This window comes from Dermochelys coriacea, chromosome 9 (genome assembly GCF_009764565.3).
Source record: "Dermochelys coriacea isolate rDerCor1 chromosome 9, rDerCor1.pri.v4, whole genome shotgun sequence".
NCBI classification, from domain to species: domain Eukaryota; kingdom Metazoa; phylum Chordata; order Testudines; family Dermochelyidae; genus Dermochelys; species Dermochelys coriacea.
The window spans coordinates 65,820,500-65,841,929 of record NC_050076.1 but is presented as its reverse complement, the minus strand read 5'-3'; the positions used below and the strand labels follow the sequence as shown (position 1 = coordinate 65,841,929).

Sequence of the window (21,430 nt, the reverse complement as noted above, 5' to 3'; positions counted from 1 at the left end):
TCAGGCTGTCTGCAGACTCAGGCAGACTGCTGCACTGGTTCCATTTGCATCTGGAAAGTTTTCTTCCCAGCCGTAAGGGCTAGAAACACAGGCTGAGGTTCTCTGTTACATCTCCAGGAAGCACTCCACAGAACTCTCAGTCCTGGAGGTGGGCGGGCAAAGGTGACTTTAGGCTGGGGGCTCTGTTACGAGATCTCCTCATGATAGCACTGCTGTTAAAAGCAACAACATAATGCCACCTTTGTGCCAATCCCCATCCATAGACTGCCATGGGGAAAAGCAGGCGGCTGCCTCTGGCTGGAGGGCTGTGCAAAAAGCAATCATTTCTTTCTGGCTTCAGCAAAGGTTCCACTCTAACAAGTGACTCTGTCCAAAAGGCATTGTCGTCTAGTGCAGTGGTTCTCAGACTTTTGTACTGGTGACCCCTTTCACATAGCAAGCCTCTGAGTGCAACCCCCCCTTATAAATTAAAAACACTTTTTATATATTTAACATCATTATAAATGCTGGAGGCAAAGCAGGGTTTGGGGTGGAGACTGACAGCTCACGACCCCCCCAGTGTAATAGCCTCATGATCCCCCCCCCCAGTTTGAGAACCCCTGGTCTAGTGTGTCCCATGAGCCAGGAAGACTTTGCTCTGTTACACCTGTGCAGTCCCAACTCTCTTCAAATTAGGCCCTTGGTGAGATGTGTGCAAACTTCCCCCCCCCCCACAATGGGTTTGCCCATCTGCCACAGACTGGCCTTGTCACTGGAACGTAGGACACAATCCTATCAACAAGGCACAAGCAGGAACAGACTCCAGCTCTCTCTGTCCCCAGCTTTGTCTACGCTTGGGGGTTTGCCCCTGTTCCAGCCATTGATGCCTGGCCACCAGCATAGCCTCCCCAGTGCAAACCCCTAGGGTAGCCAGGTAAAGCTGCTGGAACCAGTGGAGCTGGAAGCCGGGTTAAGATGCACTTGGGAAAATGGGAGCTGACAGCACTTTACCCTGTCTACGCTTGGGGTTTGTACCACTGCAACCATGCTGGTGCCTGGCCATCAAAGGCTGAAATCAGGACTCCCTGTCAGCACAGGCAGGCCTTAGCTATGCAGGCTCTACAGTTATAACAGCAGTAAAAATCAGCACACACTTATGATAGTGGTTCTGTCAGCAGCTCTGGCTCTCCTACAGCCCAGGGGCTGAGAAATGCTGAGTAAGAAGGTGTCAGTTCTGCGCAGACCCTGTTCAGAATGGAGCTGTGCTTTAAACAGCTTCAGTTAGGGCCCCAACTACACTCCAGACACAGCTGTGTCAGGGGACCCGGTAACAGCACTCTAATGCTGCCAATCTGGAGCACAGATTGGCCCTTACAATGGAAACTTTCCTGGGTATCTGGCTGGTGAATCTTGCCCATATGCTCAGGGTTTAGCTGATCGCCATATTTGGGGTTGGGAAGGAATTTTCCTCCAGGGCAGATTGGAGAGGCCCTGGAGGTTTTTCGCCTTCCTCTGTAGCATGGGGCATGGGTGACTTGAGGGAGGCTTCTCTGCTCCTTGAAGTCTTTAAATCATGATTTCAGTAGGACTTCAGTAGCTCAGACATAGGTGAGGTTTTTTGTAGGAGTGGGTGGGTGAGATTCTGTGGCCTGCGCTGTGCAGGAGGTCGGACTAGATGATCAGAATGGTCCCTTCTGACCTTAGTATCTATGAATCTATGAAACTCCTTGGAGCAGGCAGCTGGGCCCAGTTCTGCTCTCTGCGAGGCTGGTGAAAATCACTGGATTCAGTAGGTTTGTCCCAGATTTACACTGGGAAGACAGAGCAGTATGTCTCTTCTTGTCTTTAATGGATCTTTAAGTGGAAGGATTACATACACTCTGATGGCACAAAATATGCCGATGAGTAATTATGCAGAAGGGAAACCAGGAACATCCAATCTAAGTTGGCTTCTATTATCCCTTTTGAATTATAGAGCTGTGAATTCAGAGTAGGGAGGTGGTACAGGAAGCTGGCTGTGCCGAGGGAGATGAGTGGGGCTGAGGCAGCTCAGAGGTGTGCACGGATGACTGGTAAGACAGCTGGACTTTCTGGGACTGCTGGGGGTCTGCAACAGGATGCTTGGGGGGCTGGGAGAGATCACAAAGGGAGAGCAGCAGGGAAGGAACATGCAGGGTTGCAGTGCGTTGTTGTTAGTAGCAAACATGGACATTTTATTCTGCCTGACAGTGAAACTCTTTAGAAGGTTCCTTTGAGGATGTTGGGGAGTCCAAGAGCAGCACTAACAAAAATATAGGAAGCCATTCTGACCTGCCCCGAGTGTGACAGTCCTGATTGCACAACCAAATACACTCTCTCCACTCTGAGCTGCCCAGAGTGTGATAGTCCTGAGTGCACACCCAAATACACTCTCACCGCTTGGATCTGTCCCGAGTATGACAGTCCTGCGTGCGCATCCAAATACACCCTCCCCACTTGGACCTGCACTGAGTTTATTAGTCTTGTTTCCACCCTCACCACTCTGACCTGCACCGATCCCTGTTGTTTTCACTGAATTTAGCATTCAGGTTAGAACACTGTTTGCTTGCCCTGCACTCACCTGCCCCACCTGCCTTCACCTTCGCACCTTTCTGAACCCCATATACATGTCCTCATTGTGCTGGACTTTGTGTTTTTATGACCAGAGTGTCTCTGCCCAGGGATTCTCCAAGGTATTCTTACGCCACCCCTCTCTCAGTGCACTGGCCTGTCCAGCTGTAGTCACTCTCCTCAGGCACGAAGGCTCACGGGAGCTGCTGCCACTCCTGGGAGTGCGTTTGGAAGAAATTCCCAGGATCACTGGTAAGAAAGCTCTGACTCAGAGGTGGGCAAACTTTTGGGTCTGAGGGGCACATCAGGTTGTGGAAATCGTATGGCGGGCCATGAATGAATTGTATGGCGGGTGAGGGCTCTGGCTGGGGGTGCAGGATGGGGCCAGAAATGGGGAGTTCAGGGTGCGGATGGGGGCTTTGGGTTGGGGTGCAGGGTGGGTGGGTGAGGGCTGGGGTTGAGGGGTTTGGGGTGCAGGAGGGGGCTCCAGGCTGGGACCGAGGGGTTCTGAGGTTGGGAAGGGGTCAGGGCTGGGGCAGGGGGTTGGAGTACGGAGGAAGAGTGTGAGGGCTCCGGATGGGGATGTGGGCTCTAGGGTGGGGCTGGGGATGAGGGGCTTGGAGTACAAGAGGGGGCTCTGGGCTGGGATTGAGGGGTTCAGAGGTCAGGAGGGGGATTAGGGCTGTGGCAGGGGATTGGAGTGCAGGGGGGAGCTCAGGGGTGCAAGCAGCTTCTGGAAGCTTGTCCTTCTGCTGGATCTGAGGCATGGCAAGGCGGCTCTGCGCGCTTCCCTGTCTGCAGTTGCCACCCCTGCAGCTCCCTTTGGTCAGGAACCACGGCCAATGGGAGCTGCGGGGACAGCGCCTGTGGATGGGGCAGCGCGCAGAGCCACCTGGCTATGCCTTCGCTTATTACGTAGAAGCCGGAGGGGGGTCATGCCAGCTGCTTCCTGGGAGCCACGCGGAGTGGGGCAAGCCGCCGACCCCACTCCCAGCTGGAGCTGAGGGCTGCATTAAATGGTTTGATGGATCAGATGTAGCTTTTGGGCCGTAGTTTGCCCAACCCTGCTCTGACTGGACATCCTTCCATGGTCCCTAGAGAGCTGCTTTGTCTGCCCATGGGGAATCCATAAGAAGCAGTGACTGGCGTGCAGGACAGGAGATTGCCCTTCTGAGGAGAGATTCGGAGTAGAAGCCTCTAAAGGAAGAGGGGGAGATGACTAGACACAGGACTGAGAGTCAGAATGTCTGAATTTTAGCCCCGGCTCTGCCATTGTTTTACTGTGGGGTTTCAGGCAAGATCCTTCATGTCTTAGTCCCTCTGAGGGATGTTTGCAAAAATGCTTTGGAGAAGGTGCAAGTCAAGGAATGTGACAGTGTTGCTTCATAGATCAGCAACGCATCTTCTATACATCAGTCACCCCCTGCCTGAGGTACTTATCATTACCCCTATTTTACAGAGAGGGAAACTGAGGCACATAATGACAGAATGCTTTGCCGCAGGTCAGACAGTGACAGAGCTGGGATTGGAACCCAGAAATTCCTGCCATGTCCTAGTCACTATGTACCCCTTCCCTGAACAGTGAGATTGTTTCACTCCCTTTAAATCCGAACACCCCCCACTCCCCGCAAGTATTGTTGTGACTCTCATCTTCCAAGCCTTTGAGCATCCCTGCAGGATAACTTTGCTGTGGTGCCAGGCCAGGCCATGGATGCAGCTATCCCCAGTGGAAAGGCCTACCGCATTTTTCCATGGGTGAGGGTGCAGGCATGAGCTTGGTGGGGTTGGGGGAGGTTAACATAAAAGAAGGGGACAGAATGGGCCGTGTCAGGGAGGTTTCTCATGGTGGGGGGTGGTTGGTTTGCTTTTACCCTGGGGCTGGAACTGCAGAACCAAGAGAGTGTTCTGTAGGTGGGCTCGTGGCTGTGCAGGGTGTTCAGCTGCTGCAAGAACTCCAGGCTGGGCGTCTGGCTGCTCAGGCCCTTTTGGAATCCAATAGGGCAGACCAAACAAAAACAGGACAATGGATGATTGGTGGCTCCAACGGCCAGCACACGTGCACAGAAGCTTTGAGCAAAGGCCGTAGTGCCAGGGAAAAGGAGGTGGGGTATAATGGGCAAGGGTGCCCACCCGGTGACGCAGTGCTGGGGAGAGTGAAGTGGCAGGTTATGGAGAAATGTATCTTTGGCAACACAGCGCCCCTAGCATGGGTGTCTGGAGAGGTGGGAGAGCAGCACTGCGCCCACACGCAATATGGATGCGCCCGGAACATGTCCAGACTGAGGGTCTGATTCTGGCAGGTGCTGACTATCCTGATCTCACATTAACCACAACAGAAGATGCGGACATGTGTCCCCTTGCAGGATGGATGAGGGAGTGGGGCTGATGGCTTGCAGTCAGGCTCTGCAGGCCTGATTCTGCTCTGCAGCTTGGGTAGTGCATTCACACCTGGGCCAGGTGGCTGTCACATGCTCCCCTTCTGGTGAGAGGCAGAGAAGAATTAGGCCCCTTATTCACCAGACTCCATTGAGCCTTTCCTTCTGAATAACCGGGATCTGCAGTAGTTATGTTATCCACTGGAGGGCACCCACCCAGTCCCTCTGAATGTAATGAGGACAGTGGAAAGTGAGAAGCACAACTTAATTACAAATTGAATAGGAGGGCTGCAACGTGCCAGCCCTGGAGCTGGCTGCCTGGGCCCGCCAATCTCATGGAAATCAGGCCTCATCTGTTTCTTCCAGGGGATGCCTTGGCCCATTTTATTTCTATCCGCCTTTTGCTCCCTGCCTTGGAGCCCCCTGGAAGGCAGTAGGGAGGCTCCCACTGATGATGGGGTGTTGGCACAACTTCCACCTGAGCAGATTGCCGCATGGCCCAGGCAGCTGGCTCTGCTGGAGGAAGAGGAGCCTCGGTGAGGGCTGGTGTCTGAGCCCAGACCCCACTCAGCTGCCACAATCCACGGCCAGTTGGTGCAGAGACTTGGGGAGGCTGGTTTTCTGCCTTGGCCGGGGTCACTTGCCGGTCGTGAGCGGCAGCATATGGGCCTGGCATATGGGCACTCCCCAGCCTCTAGTGCGAGCAGGCAGGGGCCCTTCACTTCAGATCAGAGCTCCACTATTAACAAGCACCATCTATCTGGGCTCGGTCACTAGGCAACCAACACGCAGCTCCAGCTCGGCAATGCTGCTTTTATTTATTTAGAGCCTGTTTGATGCCCTGACTGTTGATCAGCAGCATATCCTCTGTTGTCATGACAACATACTGATAACCCTGCCCCTGGGACAACACACCCACACCTTAAAGCACAGAGAGTGATGGCATTTCAGCAGGAGGAAAGCAGCTGCCCTGGATTAATCCCTGTGCCCCCGCCCAGCCTGCTGGCCCAGGATGGGGCTCCAAGGGGAGATCTCTGGGGACCACACACACAGTCCTTTCTCTGCTCGGTGTATTGATGCCTCCTGCTGGCAGGAGTTCTAAGCCCTAGAGGAGGTTTTACCAGGTCTCCTGTTTCCACCCACTGAGTCTGGGGTTAGGATGGGCAGCGTGACTGAGCTGGTGGCACTGTGCCTCAGGGCCTCCCCCATCTCGGGCCTGATCTGGTCCCAGCCACATCAATGATAAATCTCTTCTTAGCTTTAGTGGGAGCAGGGCTGGGCCTCGTGAGGCTCATACTGAGGGCACCAGGATGCTTCGGGGATATTTTACAGGTGTCTCGGGGCTGTGGGACTCCAGAGCTGGCTCTGCTCAAGGCAACTCCCAGGTAACAGAACCCTCCAGCCAGGCCTGGGCTCACGGGCCATAGGCGGAAGGAATAAGGTGCCATCAGGCCTTTGGCAGGCCACTGTCTCCCGCAGCTCGATGCTATAACTGGGGTCCATGCCCCCCGGAAGGAGGTACTGCCTGCTCCCAGCCCCCCTGTTGTCATTCTAAGATGGCTGGGAATTTGCTGGGCAGCAGGTTTGCAGGTTGGTGCGTCTCGTAAGGCTCACTTCCTGGGTGCCCCGAGCCTGGGTGCATCTTGCAGGGCAATCCCCTGGGCTCCCTGGAGCAGAAGCTCTGGGACACAACTGAGAGAGCCTAGTTAAACTCCCGGCACAGGCCTCTCCAGCCACTCAGGGCTCCGGGGGCGGTTGAGTGCAGAGTGTGGGCCTGGGAGGGCCAGCCGGGGAGATCCCCCTGGCCAGTCCATGGTAATGCTGAGGGTGTTGTGTGTGCTGGGTGGGTGTGGGGGGACTCACCATCCTCTGGCGCCGCTGCCTCCTGCGCAGACGCATGAACTCCTTGTGCTGGCGGGAGACGAAGTTGACAGCCGCGTATTCCAGCAGGGCGGCGAAGACGAAGAGCAGGCACACGGCCATCCAGATGTCAATGGCCTTCACGTAGGAGACCTGCAAACCAGCATGGAGGGGGCGTCTGGTCAGAGAGCACAGGGCCTGGGCTGCTCCGGCCTATGGGGACATGGCCATCCTCTGGCCCCAGGCCTCCCACAGCCCTCTGCTAGACAGAGCCTCTCACCATCTACTTGGGCCTGCCCAGCCCCTTTCACTTCTCTCTCCTCCCTTTTTCAGCCACACGTTCCCCTCCCCCATCCTCTCTCTCCTTCCCTCGCTCTGCCTCTCCCTCTTTTCATTCCCCTCATCTCTGACCCCAGATCTGATTGTGCTAAGGCAGTAAGGAGCGGCCCCGTATGGGGCCGATTGAGGGGCCATGAAAAGAGGGGAAGAAGAAAATCAATTATGCAGCACTTGACGCATTTTCCACCCATGTGCCTCCTCCCGGCTCCTGCTTTTATTAACCCAAAGCAGCTTTCGTCTCCTGTCGTCGCTGTCACTACTTCACTGGGCCCCTGGGCAGAACAGCTGTGGGGCTCTGCTGGCTTGGCCAGCAGCCCTCCCCAGCATGGTGTCCTTCCGAGTGCTGCAAGAGAGGAGGAGGGTCTTGTTCCCCCTTGGCCCTGACTGACCCAAGGGCAGACCTTTCCCAGACTGGCTTCATGTCCCTTCCTGAGGGCTGACTGAATGGGAGCCCCTTAACCAACGCCACAGTAGACGATGCCAGTCCCAGACACTGCTCATGCCTGGGAGCGTGAGGGGGGCTCGGTGGCCTGAGTCAGTCTTTTCTTAAGAACAAAGAGTGGATTCGAGAGCTGGTTAAACTCAGGGGCTTGTCGCATCGTCGCCCATACACGGGGCTGGCAGGAGCTAGCTTTGCCAGGCACCTCTATCCTGGGCTGGAAATCTGTTTCTCTTCTAGTCCTGCCCCACTCCTCATACAGCTCTGCTGATGCCCCTCACTCCTGACCTGCAGCCCCCTGCTATTCCAGCCTTGAATCTCCCTTGCCAATCATGCAGTTTTATGATGTGTCAATGGGCAGCAGGACAAGACATCCCAACTCACTTTACTGGTGATCTAAACAAAACCCTCCAGCCTGTGGAGCTGAAAAGCTGGTGTTCTGATGCACTGCACCACTCATTTGCTCTCTGGAGCAGGGACTGGCTCTTATTATGTGTCTGTACAGCACCTGTGATTAGGGGGCCCTGCTCTCAGTTGGGGCTTCTACTGTCATGCGAATACTGAATAACTAATAATTAGCTCTTGCCCTGTTTGAGCTGAAAGAAGAACCCTTAGTACAATCTCCTTTCCCCTGCTAAAAACTAGAAAACCTCATTTAAATTCCCCAAAAAATCTGGACACTCTCTGCTCTGGAAGAACATGAAACCAGGTTTTCAACTGAGCTTAGCACCCAATGTGCATCCAGCATGCTGTGATCTTTGGCCCACAGTTAAGCAAAGACTTTTCCTTCCCTGACCCCTTAATAGCACAAGAGGGAGGGCTTGTAAAACTCCTCTGGAGCTGACCCTGCCTATGCTGGCTGTCCTCTCTGTGTATTTCTCTCTGCTTGGACACTGGCGCTCAAGGACGTCAGATTCAGTGGTTTAGAACTGGTTTCACTCTCAGTGAGTCTACGGCAGGGTTGCAAATGCTGCCAGAGGATGTTTGTTTGCTTTAAAAGACAGTGGTTTCTGCTGGAGTCAGAACAGAAAGGCCTGGGAATGTTCCCTCTCAGCTTAGCTCTTCAGGGCCAGGTTTACCCTGTCAGAATCCAAGACTGTCTCCATCCCTCACTCCCCTTCACAGACCCCAGGTGCTGCAGATGGGCTTCCTCTAGCTCCTGCAGTCACAGGGACATCACCAACATCTAGGGCCGGACTCTTGGAACATGTGCTTACTGGCTAACAGCATCATTTGGTAGCTGAAAAAACTCTAGCATCATCCTCAGGATGTGCAGGAAGCAGCAAGAAACATTTTGTTTCTGAATTAGGAAACTATAAATAGTCGCGGTGAGCAGATGGGCTGAACATGTTGGCAGAGCTGGCCTGGCTGAAAGGGATCTTTTCTGGCAGCAGGAAGGTAAAATTTGAAACACTTCCTTCAACTGCACCAGACAGTGTGAAGTGCTTGTCACCTGGGGACTTGGAGAACAGTCTGGCACGAGGCACAGTGCATGCTGGGGAGGAGCAAACTGCTCCTGTGCTCAGCTCCGCCAGAGTACCTCAACCCTCAGCTGCAGAACCCCCTGCTGTTCCAGCCCTGGGCTCCTCACACCCACTCTGCCAATGCCCTTCTCTCCTGACGTGCAGCCCCCAGCTGTTTCAGCCCTGGGCTTCCCACACCCACTCTGCCAACGCCCCTCTCTCCTGACATGCAGCCTCCAGCTATTCCAGGCTTGAGTTTTTCAGTTCCATTTTTGAATGCAGTAATTGTAATTACAGCGTAGTTCTGTTTTTCCATCCTTGCAATTGCTACTAAATTCACATTGTTGAGAGGTTAACAACCTGACTGAGAGTGATCCTGGCATAAGGACAGTTTGCTGCAGCACAGGGGAGGAAGCAAAGCTCCAGTGAGGCCCAGTGGTGGAAAGGTGGGACTTTTCTCCACAGTGCATGCTCCTGTAGGTTCAGCAGAGCCGGAGCACACTGAGAACAGGGGCAAGCTCCTCAGCTGGTGTAAATCAGTGTTGCTCCATTGACTTCAGTGGAGCTACATCACTCTACTGCAGCTGAGGATCTGGCTCTTGGTTACTGGTTCCTGCACTGGGTTCTGCCCCACACAAGATTTGAGACCTCTGTGTGTCTGGTACCTGACATGCAGTTACCATCCAGTAGCGTGAGTGGGGAGAGTACTGGGGTACATGGCTTGTGCTCAGGAAGTTGGGATAGAAGCAAAGAAGGTCCCACAGCTTGCCCTGGGCCTGCTTTGCTCCAGATCTCCGTCCATGACAGCTGGCTGAAGCCGAAGGAGTGGGAGGAGCAGTGGTGTTGGAGCACGGAAGAGATGATATGATGGCACAGGCAATGCTGACATGATCCGTAACCCCCTTCCACTGACCTTTGGCAGAGAGGCCCGGGAGCCCGCACTCTGGGTGGTCATGGTCAGCACTGTGGTGATCCCCAGCCCTACGCGGGCGGGTGCAGCATCCATATTGATCCAAAAGGAGACCCAGGAGAGGATGACAATTAACAGGCTGGGAATGTACATCTGGATCAGGTAATAGCCCATTTGTCTCTCTAGGTGGAACTTCACCTCGATGCAGGTGAACTTTCCTGCAAGGAGAGAGACACGGGACAGGTCAATGCCACGGATGGTCACTAGGTCTGGGCAGCCCTAAGAGAGGTTGTGGTGACCTGGTCAGAACCTCCTAGCTCATGGCACATGGGCTGGCATTCTGGGGAGACACAAAACCAAGACATTGGCCAGGTGTGGCCATTGGCGGCCCCGTGACACTCTTTGTAAGAGTTGGGGCATTAGCCCTGCTGGCCTGGCAAGTGATAACTCAGGGAGATACGCTCCCAGCTTCCCCTGCTGTTTCAATTGGAGACAATCTCCAGGTGCACTTCCAGTCCTAAACTATTGTTCCTGGGGTGGGATCAGGACCATCCTCTCTGCTCTGATTGCTTGCAGAAACCCCAGGGTGGAGTTATGTGTGGGGTAGTCTAGCGGGGTGGTTTACCTGTGCTGTGATGTTGTCGGAGCAGACTTCTACTGTGTGTGTGTGTGTGTGTATACACGCGCTTACCTGTGTTGTAATACTTTGTACAATAGCCCAAATCCTTTTCATCCCTCAGAATAAACTGTGGGAGTGTCAAGCCCTCTGCCACTTGGACAGCTTCTTGCTCTTCCAGCCACTCAAAGATCAGGTCATTCATGGTGTAGCCAACTGGCAAACAGAGAGAGCATGAGAAAGAGTGAGGGTGGATGGAGCAAGGGAACGAGGGCACAGAGAGTGAAAATTGGGAGATGATTCTCAGAACCCTCAGGCCAACTCTAGAAACAGGATGATGGAGAAGCAGACTTGAGGCTGCTCTGTGTTGCTGCCCCTGGGTCTGTACATTAAGTGTGCTGGCACAGGGCATTCCCAATGAGGTTAGCCCATTAGCCCACAGTAGCTGTGAAGGGCTGTGGTGCAATGGAGAACTTCCCAAGGAGGAATTCTGCACTGTTCTGTGAGCCTCTTGTTTTGGAAGTGGGACCTGCCCTGCATAGCTGGACGTGTTGAAATGCTGCCTGCAATGCGTGCTGTGAATCCATGCATTCATGCCTTGGGACTAGAGTGGCGTAAGGAGTTGGAAGTGCTCCTGTTTGGAAGGGAATAGCCACAAATGTGTAGATATGCATGCCACGTAATAGACAACACAGACAGGCATGCACTGACACAAATGCATGCACATGATGCCATAGAGATGCATGCCTCCACAAAAATTCATACTCATGCAAACCTACTGAGAAGCATACCTGGGATATACAGGCTATTCGCACAGTCAGAGCACTCACAAGATGGGCACAGCATTATCTCACACACTACACACACACTCTGACACTTGTAATCATTCCCTCAAACATAGCATTAGGAACACACTCTCTCTCTCTCTCTTTCTCTCCTGGAACTAGATTACGGATGAGCTTTTCTAGCAGCCATGATCCTCCCACCAGGGGCTCATATACAGTATTAGGCCCATCATCTCCCCCCTTGCCCTCCCACTCCTGCAGTGTAGGACACGCAGTCCCAAAGTGAGGGCCACTCACCCCAAAATGAAGGGAGCACTCACGGTCAGAATTTCCCCCACACGGTGTCTCTCAGCTGCCCACTAATCGCGCCCCCTTTCCCTCCTGTGCCACAGCCCCCCTTGGCTCTGTCCCCATAGCTTTCCTTGGCTCATCTTCTCATTGCTGCCCCTCCTTTCCACCTTTTCCTCCCTTTCTTCCCCCTCACCACCATTCACCCCTTTCCCTATCTCCCTCCATTACACCTACCCCCACCTCCTGTCTCGGTTACCCGGCAGCTTCCTCGGTCACAAGCAGCGGCAAGGGCTGCAGGTGTGTGTGGGCCGAGGGGGCCCAGTATGCAGGAGAAGTGGGGTTACATGGAGCCAGCTCTGGAGGGGGTCAGCACAGGAGGCATGTACAAAGACAACTGCTGGACACAGCCTGCTGAGTGTTCTTCCCCTATGCTGCTGCAGGCAGCCACCACAGGAGCAGCCTGGAGAGATGGTAGGACACAGCCCTCAATCCCGCATCACATCCTTATCCCTGCCTGGTATTCCCAGGGGGTACTCACAGCTCTCCAGCTGCATGGTGCATGTCTGGATGTCCATGGGGAAGTTCTTGAGATCCATAGGGCAGGAGAGAATCAGCGTCAGCCTGGGAGGAGCAGAAAGAATGGAGCAGGTTTGTCTGAGCCTACAGCATTTGGATAAGTCCTTCCCACCCTTTGTCTTCCAAAGCAGCCCTGGGACTCAGGGGTGGGAGAGCTGTGCTGCTGGCCCATGGTTAACAGCAGGCATGGAACCTCTCATTAGTTCTATGTGTAATGGCTCCCCCCACAGGAGGCTTGAGTCAGGAAACTTCAGCACTACAGGTATGAGCCTGTATCACTCCAGCTAAAGGAGTAACTTCCTGAGCTGGTAATAGTAATAGGCTATTCACCACTGGGAGGGACATGAGCAAATCAGTGGGGTATACATGCCATGTGTGATGGGGTAGTGACCTCACATGGATGATGAAAGGGTTAATGTAGGCCTGAGTGGCATCTGGAGGATGCACCCGGTGTAATTAAAGATGAGGCCCAACTGGGGAAGTGCTGGGTGGGACTATAAAGAGAAGTCTGGCTCAGAAGGGGTTGTAGGCAGAGTTTTGCAGTTATTCTCTGGAAGAGACAGAATTGGACCCTGACCCTGACCCTGGAACTGGAACTCTGGGGAGAAGCCCTGGGAGATGCTGTTTGTTATCAAGCGCCAAGGAAGGGATTGGGGTAAAGGCCTGAAGAAAGGCTAATGGAAGAAGTCCAGGGAGGCAGCTTTAAGGCATCTGACAGAGCAGACCTAGGCTGCTTGTCCAAGGGTCTCTGGACTGGAACCCAGTGCAGAGGACAGGCCTGGGTTCCACTACCAGCTACTGGGAAGGTGGCTTGAAGCCCCTAGCTGTAAGAGGATAAGGATGATCTAAAGTCCTGAGAGAAGTATATAAGGACCACAGGGCTGAGAGCTGGGGGCCTGATGCAAAGATAGTGGATTATCTGTGAGACTTTGTCATCTTGGAAGGGGTAGAACTGAAATGTGACTCTCCTGGCAGGCCAAGTTGTAAGATGAGGCACCACCACAGGACCAGAGTGACCAGTGGCAGGGGATGCTGGAGAGGAAAAGGATGTTACACCGTGTCCAGCCAGGCCAGGGGGTGCCTGCGGTGAGTGCTCCCTTCCACACCAGTCAGTGGATCAAGAGTTGAGGGAAATGTGGTCCTGATGAAATTACTATAAGGTGGATGCACACCTGGCTGAAAGAACATACTTGCAATAGTTATCAATGGCTTGCTGTTAAACTGGGAGGATATATCTGGTGGGGTTCCCCAGAGGTACTTCCTGGGTCTGGTACTAGTCAGTATTTTCATTAAGGACTTGGATGATGGTGTGGAGAGTACACTTATAAAAATCTTTGGATGACACCAAACTGGGAGGGGTAGCAAGCCCTTTGGAGGACAGGGTTAGAATTCAAAATTACCTTGATAAATGGGAGAGTTAGTCTGAAATCTACAAGATGAAATTCAGTAAAGACAAGTGCAAAGTACTTAAGAAAGAAAAATCAAATGCACACACAGCTACAAAATGGGTACTAACTGGCTAGGTGGTAGTATTGCAAAAAAGGATCTGGGGTTTATAGTGGATCATAAATTGTTAACTCTTATTCAGTCTGATGCTGGCAGGAAAAAGTCAAATGTTGTCATTCTGGGGTGTAGTCACAAGAATGTCCTATCTAAGAGATAGAAGGTAATTATTCTGCTCTACTCTGCACTGGTGGGGCCTCAGCTTGAGTATTGTGTCCTGTCTTGGGCACCTCACTTTAGGAATGATGTGGACAAATTGCAAAGAGTCCAGGGAGAGCAACAAAAATAATAAAAGATTTAGAAAATATGACCTATGAGGAGAAGTTGAAAGAACTGAACATTGTTAGGTTAGACTCAGAAAGAAGGCCTGATAAGTCTTCAGATATGTTAAGTGCTGTTATGAAGAGGACAGCGATCAATTGTTCTTCACGTCCATTGAAGGTTTGCAGCCAGGGGGATCTAGGTTATCTATCTATTAGGGAAAACCTTTCTAGCTCTAGGGTAGCTAAGTACTGGAACAGGTTACCTAGAGTGGTTGTGGAATCCCCATCACTGGAAGTTTTGCAGACCAGGTTAGAGGACAAACACCTGTCTGGGATGGTCTAGGTATATTTGAACCTGCCTCCATACAGGGGATGGCTTAGATGACTTCTTGAGATCCCTTCTATCCCCACGTGTCTATGATCCTAAGACTTGTTCTTGATCCCTTTTTCCCTGGATGACCCTGCCTTGTTTCCCCTCCAGGTAGGCAGAATCTTCTCCTCTCCTGCCGTCCCCGCTCAGCTCATTTCCCCCTGACCCGTGCATACCTAATGCTGTAGAGCACATTGCCATTCTTGAAGATGCGCAGCAGCTTGTTGTCGGTGGTGACCTCATGGAAGTTGGCCCCCTTCTCGTTGGCAAAGAACAAATCTGGCTTCCAGATGGAGTCCAGCATGGAGGGGTCCAGGTCCAGTGAGTCATCCGGGTACTCCCTGTACGCCAGGCGGGGGTCGTTCCACTGCTGGCGCAGGAAGACATTCACCCGGTAATCCTAAGGGGAGAGGAGCACCCACCACAATCAGTTGGTGAGGATATTCCCTGTTATCAAACACCCACCGTGCCTCAAGGGACTTGGCTCTAGTGTGACGAGTGGGGCTGGAGAAAGAGGGCCAGGCTCCTGGGGAAGAGCAGTCAATCGGAGCTGCTGCAGGACGAAGGCAAAGCTCTCCTTCCTCTGCTGGGGCGAAGAGGAATTCTTGGGAAGGGTTGGGTGAGAGGGAGCAGCCAGTGACAGGTACTATGGCACCCTGGAACAATCAGATTTTTAACAACCCTATTGAGATATCTAGAACATTTCTAGTGGCTGTGTTCCTGGCTTCATGGATGTGTCCTACAGGAGCTAACGTCAATCAGAGTGACTAATGCAAATCCCCAGTTACTGAAGATAATGCGGGTAACAACCAGGGCTGGCCTTATCATGAGGCGAACTGAGGCGGCCGCCTCAGGTGCCAGACTGATTGGGGGGAGGGACGTGCCACTAGGACCCAGAGTGTAGAAAATTGTCTGCTGCTGGTGCATATGTATTCTCTCTGCTCTAGATGCACAGAGATGGTGGAGTGCTGTGCTGGAGGAAGGAGGGCACAAGACCTAACAGGCAGGCAGGAGAAAAGGTGAGAGGGAATAATGGAAAGCAGCAGGAGCTGCAGGGAGAGAGAGGAGGAGGAGGAGGAGGAGGAGCCTCTTATGTACCTCTCTAGCACCTCCAGGAGCCTGGACTGATTAACACCAGCTTCTCAGGGAGCTTCCGGTTTCCTGCTGCTTCCCTGATCCCACTTGAGGAGAACAGGCAGTCAACTGAAGTAGTAGTTGGAGCCAGCTAGGCCCTCAAGACACTGATATCTTCCCTCAGTCAGGCCCTGCTACCAGCCTGCTTATTTGTCCCCTTCAACTGAGTGAGAGCCACTATAGCTGGCACAGAACAGCAGTCATGAGTGAAACAGCAGTTTGGGGCAACATTCAGGGGAAAAAAAGGAAGCTTTTCTATCTAAGCAGGAAAGAGCTCTCCTGAGATGCATAGACACAAATGTTCACAGTGAGCCTTCCGGCCCAGTGAGGATGTGAATAGTGAGGAGATGCCTGAACTTCCAGTTAATCAGAGTGCAGGTGACCTGGCAGCTACAGCAGCATTCATATCTCAATCTCAAATGGATGTAACCATGCACATTCCTGAAGAAGAGTGTGGTGGAGGTGCAAGAAACAGCTGCTGCTGAGTTTAGTTCCTTAAGTCTAGATGATCCAGGAGTGTAGACCCACTTGAGCAGTAGCCTGAGGGACTTCCTTGTACTGCATGGGCCACAGCAAGTGAAAAACTTCATGTTCCCCAAAGACAATGGGGGGGAAAAAAGTTTCCACCCTACACATTAGTGGTGTGAAATCCCCAATGGTGACAGTGGAAAGGCCATGGCTTATGTACTCAAAAACCCAGAGTTCTGCATACTGTTTTTGTTGCAAACTCTTCCGGTCTAATGTTCCAGCCACATTGGGTTCTACAGGAACAAAGGACTGGAAAAATCTGGCTAGAAATCTGGCATACCATGAGAAGGCAGCAAATCAACCAGAGACCATTCCATAGGTGGAAAGAGCTTGAGATGAGACTAAGGTTAAAGGCCACCATAGATGATCAGCATCAAGAGAAGATTGCATTGGAGTCTCTTTACTGGCAAAATGTTCTGAAAAGGCTCATTGCCATTGTGAGTGCTTGCTACCCAAAACCTAGCACTGTGTGGCACTTCAGATCAGATGTTTCCATTGTTTGGCACATACTTCCTTAAAATTGTGGAGCTGATGGCTGAGATTGATGCTGTACTCTAGGAGCATCTAAGAAGAGTCGCCACACAAGAAATGTACACGCACCACTACCTTGGAAAAACAATTCAAAATGAGATCATACAGTTACTGGCAACAAAAGTCAAACAGAAAATTGTGGCAGATCTGAAGTCAGCAAGATATTACTCTGTTATTCTGGACTGCACACCTGACATCAGCTATACGGAACAAACGAATTTAATGGTGCGTTTTGTAACATCAACAGAATCTAGTGAAAACATCCTTGCAATGGTGACTGTCGGAGAGCATTTTCTAGAATGTATTGACATTGATACTACAGGAGCTGGTATGACAAATGTGCTTCTTAAAAAGCAGGAAGATATGGGAATTGCGATACCTGATATGAGAGGTCAGGGCTAAGATAATGGTGCCAACATGAGAGGAAAGAACAGAGGAGTGCAGACACAGATCAGAGAATTAAATCCTCGAGCTTTTTTTTTTTTTTTTTTTTTTTTCTCCCATGTACTTCTCATTTGTTGAACTTGGTAGTCAGTGATGCAGCATCAGCTTCTAGTGAGGCTACTGAATTTTTTAATATAATTCAAAGCATCTATGCATTTTTTTTTCCTCCAACTCAACAATGGCAAATTTTGAAGCAACATCTGGGAACATCCTCTCTGACACTGAAACCACTGAGTGCCACACAATGGGAAAGTTGAGTGGAGGTGATAAAGCCTATCAAACTCCAAATTGGGAAGATGGACGATGCCCTAGTTGCCATTATGGAGGATAATGCTATGACAGGAACTGTTTGTGGGAGAACCATGGCAGAGGGAAATGGAATCACCAGAAACGTACCTAACTTCACATTTCTGTGTGGCTTAGTGTAGTGGCATGACATACTGTTTGAAATGTTGTAAGCAAGAGACTCCAAGGTGTTGACCTTGATATATCTGGAACAAATGGACAAAGCAAAGTCATACCTACAGTCTTACCGGTCAGATGAGGGATTTCAAAACATTCTGAAGAGTGCACAGAAGTTGTCAGAGGAACTTCACACTGAAGCTATTTTCCCACCCATTCAAGAATACAAGAGTCACTGAAGAAGACATTTTAATTACGAGGCATGGGATAATCCCATAAGAGACCCTGAACAATTCAAAGTTGAATTCTTTAACCAGGTGCTAGATTGTGCAATACAGTCAGTTGAGCATTTCATGCAGCTCAAGGAACACAGCAGTATATTTGGGATGTTGTATGATATTCCAAAACTCCTCACTCTACCTGAAGACCTGCACTAGCAATGCAGGGCACTAGAGACAGTGACACATGATGACATGCGCAATATTGATGTGAGTGATTTAGGTGATGAACTGAAAGCCCTTTCAAGATGCATTTCAGCCGTATCAACTCCACAGGCTGTTCTGGAATATGTGCACAAATAATACCCTCTTTCCAAATGCTTTTGTTGCTCTGCGCATACTTCTAACACTTCCTGTAACAGTTGCCAGTGGAGAATGCAGCTTCTCCAAGCTGAAGCTAATAAAAACAATCTACGCTCCACAATGACACAGGAGAGGCTGGTCGGCCTTGCAACCATCTCAATAGAGTATAAGCTGGCCCAGCCTGTGAACCTTGAGCAGGAAGCAGTTCAAGTCCTTGCAACCAAGAAGGCACAGAAAGCACCACTTTGATTATTCAAACAGATGATGATAATGCCAGTGTTTACTATGCAGACAAAAGTTACTTTTAAATGCCTGAACAGCAAATGTAAGTGTTACTTAAAACTTTTGAACAGGCATTTTAAGTTGTTCTATTCCTCTCATGGTACTGCTCCGCAACCTACCCCAATAAAGTAGAACAGGAAGAAGGCAGAATTGAGACCTTTCAAAGTTTTGGGCCCAAGTGAGAGGGCATGGGGGTGGTATTTGAGCTTCCCTGCCTCAGGTGTCAAAATGTTGTGGGCCAGCCCTGGTAACAAATCCTCTTGTAGCTGGGAAGAGCAGACCAAGTGACTTGGCTCAAAGTTCCTGGCAAACAAAGTACTTGGAACCAGAAAGGGACAGCCCTGATTAGGTTGGTGTCTCATGTTCAGGCCAAGAATTGGCAGGAGTTTGTGACTAGAGACAGGCCGTGTGAGAGGATTTGGGATTGTTTCAAACCTGCCAAGGTCTTCCTATGGAAGATGGGTAAGCCAAGCCTGCGTATAAACTGTCTAGGGTTTTAAAGATACATTTCTCTAAAATGCCTTTTTCCTCTGACCGTACTCGCTTTCACAGCCATTGGCACTTACTGTAAATTCACCACTGTCCTAGGACTCCCTCCTTCCCCCTGCCAGCAAAGAAGTCACAGTTCCTGTACTAATCATACCCCTGAAACCGCCCTCCCCCATTTTTGCGAGGGCACTGTACTTAGATTGCAGGCCTCTAGCCACAGGGTGGGATGATCCATTCCCTCCTGCCTGAGGCTTAGCCTGGGACTCCTATGATAATAAAATTTCAGCAGCTCTGACTTCAGTTCAGGCCCTGCAGCCCTCTTCTCTCAGGGTCACATGCCAGAGTTCACTCGTGCCCATTCAGCTTTCCTAAAGCAAAGATCTGTTTATTCTGACCAGCAGCACAGCTTTCTCCGCCATCCCAGTGCAGCCTGCTGCACCTCACACTGCTCTAAGTTCCACATGGGTTGCCACTCGCTTAACTCTGCAACTGGGGCGGTGGAGAGGGGGAGTTGGCAGCGTTAATGGTTGTGCACACTGAGGTGGAGAGAGGGAGTTCAACAAAGAACAGACCAAAAACCACAATATCAGCTCTGACCCAAACATCATGAGGGGTTTTTAATCTCATGATTTTGGGGGAATCTGACTCATGGTTGTAGAACCTTGGGAGTTGGCCCCGCTGCATACGGTTCATCCTCTCTGCTGAAAGAAGGTACCCTAGGGTCCTCAGTGGCCAGGAGCAACCATGGCCTTTCAGTTGAGTCTCATCTACAAGACTGACAGTGGGTCTGGCCAAAGGACAGGGCTTCTGGCCCCCGCTGCTTGGCATGTCTTAAGGAAACCCACCTCAGGTGGGGAAGGCAGCATGGGTACTTGACTGGACATTGCTGCTCCTCACAGTGGGACTGAATGTATTGTGCCAGGCAGGGCTACCCCACCCCATTGGGGATGAAACACTCCTATGGGAGCCAGCTCAGAGCGGCCTTGCACATCCCTGGGGAACAGCAAAACTTGCCTGGTGAAGGGAGCAAATACTAATCTCTTTTTCTGCATCCCTCTCTGGACCCTAGAAGGCTCTAGCTTCTCACGAGGTTCCTCTCATCCACCTCTCCCCACCACTAAGTGATTCCTATTCCATTCTCATACCCTTCCCCCTAGGCCCCCCCACTGGTTAGCCCCTTGTTCCACAAGGTTCCCATCACTTCCCCATAAGTCTCCCAGTACCATGGGCAACATATCTCCATGTTAGCTATAGGATTAATGCTATAGGTGGGTCTGAACAAACCTTCGGCTTGAGTTGACCCATTCCAAGGGCCTGGTGTATGCATAGCAAAGAGGGCCAAATTCCCCAGCTGTTCCCGCCGGAGGCTTCTGGGGGAGTGGAAGGGGCTGGGAACGGGGATGGGACAGATGGTGAAGTCTTACCATGGTGGTTTCTGTGACGGAGCCAAAGCTGTTGATGAAGATGTTGCATGTCACGTTGACAGGCAGGCCTGAGGAACAACCAGACAAGGTGTGAGCCTTCCTTAGAGCAGCTGGTCGGAGGGGAGAGAAGATGTAAACCAGCCAGTTGCTCCCCCTCTTCACCCCAACAGTCACTTGCCCCCAGTAAATGCACAGGCACTTGCCTAGATAGATATACAGTCATGCATGCACAGATAACCCCCGTACATGTGCTCACACACGCACTCTAAAAGGATGGGGGATTCCAGGCCCCCCCATGGGTTCATTTATACCAGGGATTGGCAAACTTTGGCATGCAAGACATCTGGGTAAGCCCCCTGGCGGGCCGGGCCAGTTTGTGTACCTGCCACGTCCGCAGGTTCAGCCTATCGCGGCTCCCACTGGCCACGGTTCGCCACTCCAGGCCAATGGGGACTGCAGGAAGCAGCAGCCAGCATATCCCTTGGCCCGCGCCGCTTCCTGCAGCCCCCATTGGCCTGGAATGGTGAAGTGCGGCCAGTGGGAGCCGCGATCGGCTGAACCTGCGGACGTGGCAGGTAAACAAACCAGCCCGGCCTGCCAGGAGGCTTACCCTGGCAGGCCACATGCCAAAGGTTGCTGATCCCTGATTTACACTTACAGTCTCTGTATCTGTGGGTTTCTCTAGGGGCTGGAGAAATGGCCATGGAGGCAAAAATCTGGCTGGTTCTTCACCTCCTTGAAAACATATAGACAAATGTGAGGGCAGTGGGCTGGGAGTTCAGGATCCTTCAGTTCTGGTCCCGGCTCCGCCATTTGGGCAAGTTCCTTCCCTCTCTGGGTGTGTGCTTCCCCTCCCTCTCTTTGTCTGTCCTTTCTGCTAGACTGTGAGGTCTGTGGGGCTGTGTGTGTGTATGTGTATGTAGAGCCCTGAGCACAATAGGGCCCCAGGCAATACTGTAATCATAACAATAAAAAACAGTATTGGGGGGACCCAGGACTGAAATAGTGGGTGGCTTCAGGTCAGGATGGAGGGACAATGTCAGAGCTGTAGCGGGTTCACCAGGCTGGAATAGCAGGGGGAGGCAGGACAGGATGGAGAGGTGTTGGCTGAGCTGTGGCAGTTTCCCAAGACTGGAAAATCATGGGGGTGGCAGGTCAGGGTGGAGGGGCATTGCCAGGGGTCCTGCACCGAATCACATGCTCGCACTGTCCCTGTTTCTAGTCAGTGCTGTCTGAGAGACTCCAGGTTTCAGTTGC

At 51.8% G+C, this 21,430-nt stretch overlaps 1 protein-coding gene and 1 long non-coding RNA gene across 3 annotated transcripts in view; one reads left to right on the top strand and one right to left on the bottom strand.

Annotated features, from left to right (window-relative positions):
* Positions 1–21,430, bottom strand: part of LOC119861171 (glycine receptor subunit alpha-4) — a 44,536-nt gene that overhangs the window by 13,261 nt on the left and 9,845 nt on the right. Inside the window, exons 3-9 of one of the 2 annotated variants that reach the window (XM_043492534.1) lie at positions 20,174–20,241; positions 14,535–14,758; positions 12,185–12,267; positions 10,646–10,786; positions 9,958–10,172; positions 6,807–6,956; positions 4,440–4,550 (exon numbers count right to left, since the gene is read on the bottom strand). In XM_043492534.1, coding sequence (XP_043348469.1) covers positions 4,440–4,550; positions 6,807–6,956; positions 9,958–10,172; positions 10,646–10,786; positions 12,185–12,267; positions 14,535–14,758; positions 20,174–20,241 — 992 coding nt within the window. The remainder of the gene's footprint in view (positions 1–4,439; positions 4,551–6,806; positions 6,957–9,957; positions 10,173–10,645; positions 10,787–12,184; positions 12,268–14,534; positions 14,759–20,173; positions 20,242–21,430) is intronic. The other variant, XM_038415848.2, reaches the window with a different exon arrangement.
* On the top strand, positions 2,679–14,618 carry LOC122455827. Its single transcript, XR_006274317.1, has 4 exons — positions 2,679–2,820; positions 12,174–12,294; positions 13,198–13,308; positions 14,470–14,618. It is a non-coding gene; the product is annotated as an uncharacterized LOC122455827 (long non-coding RNA).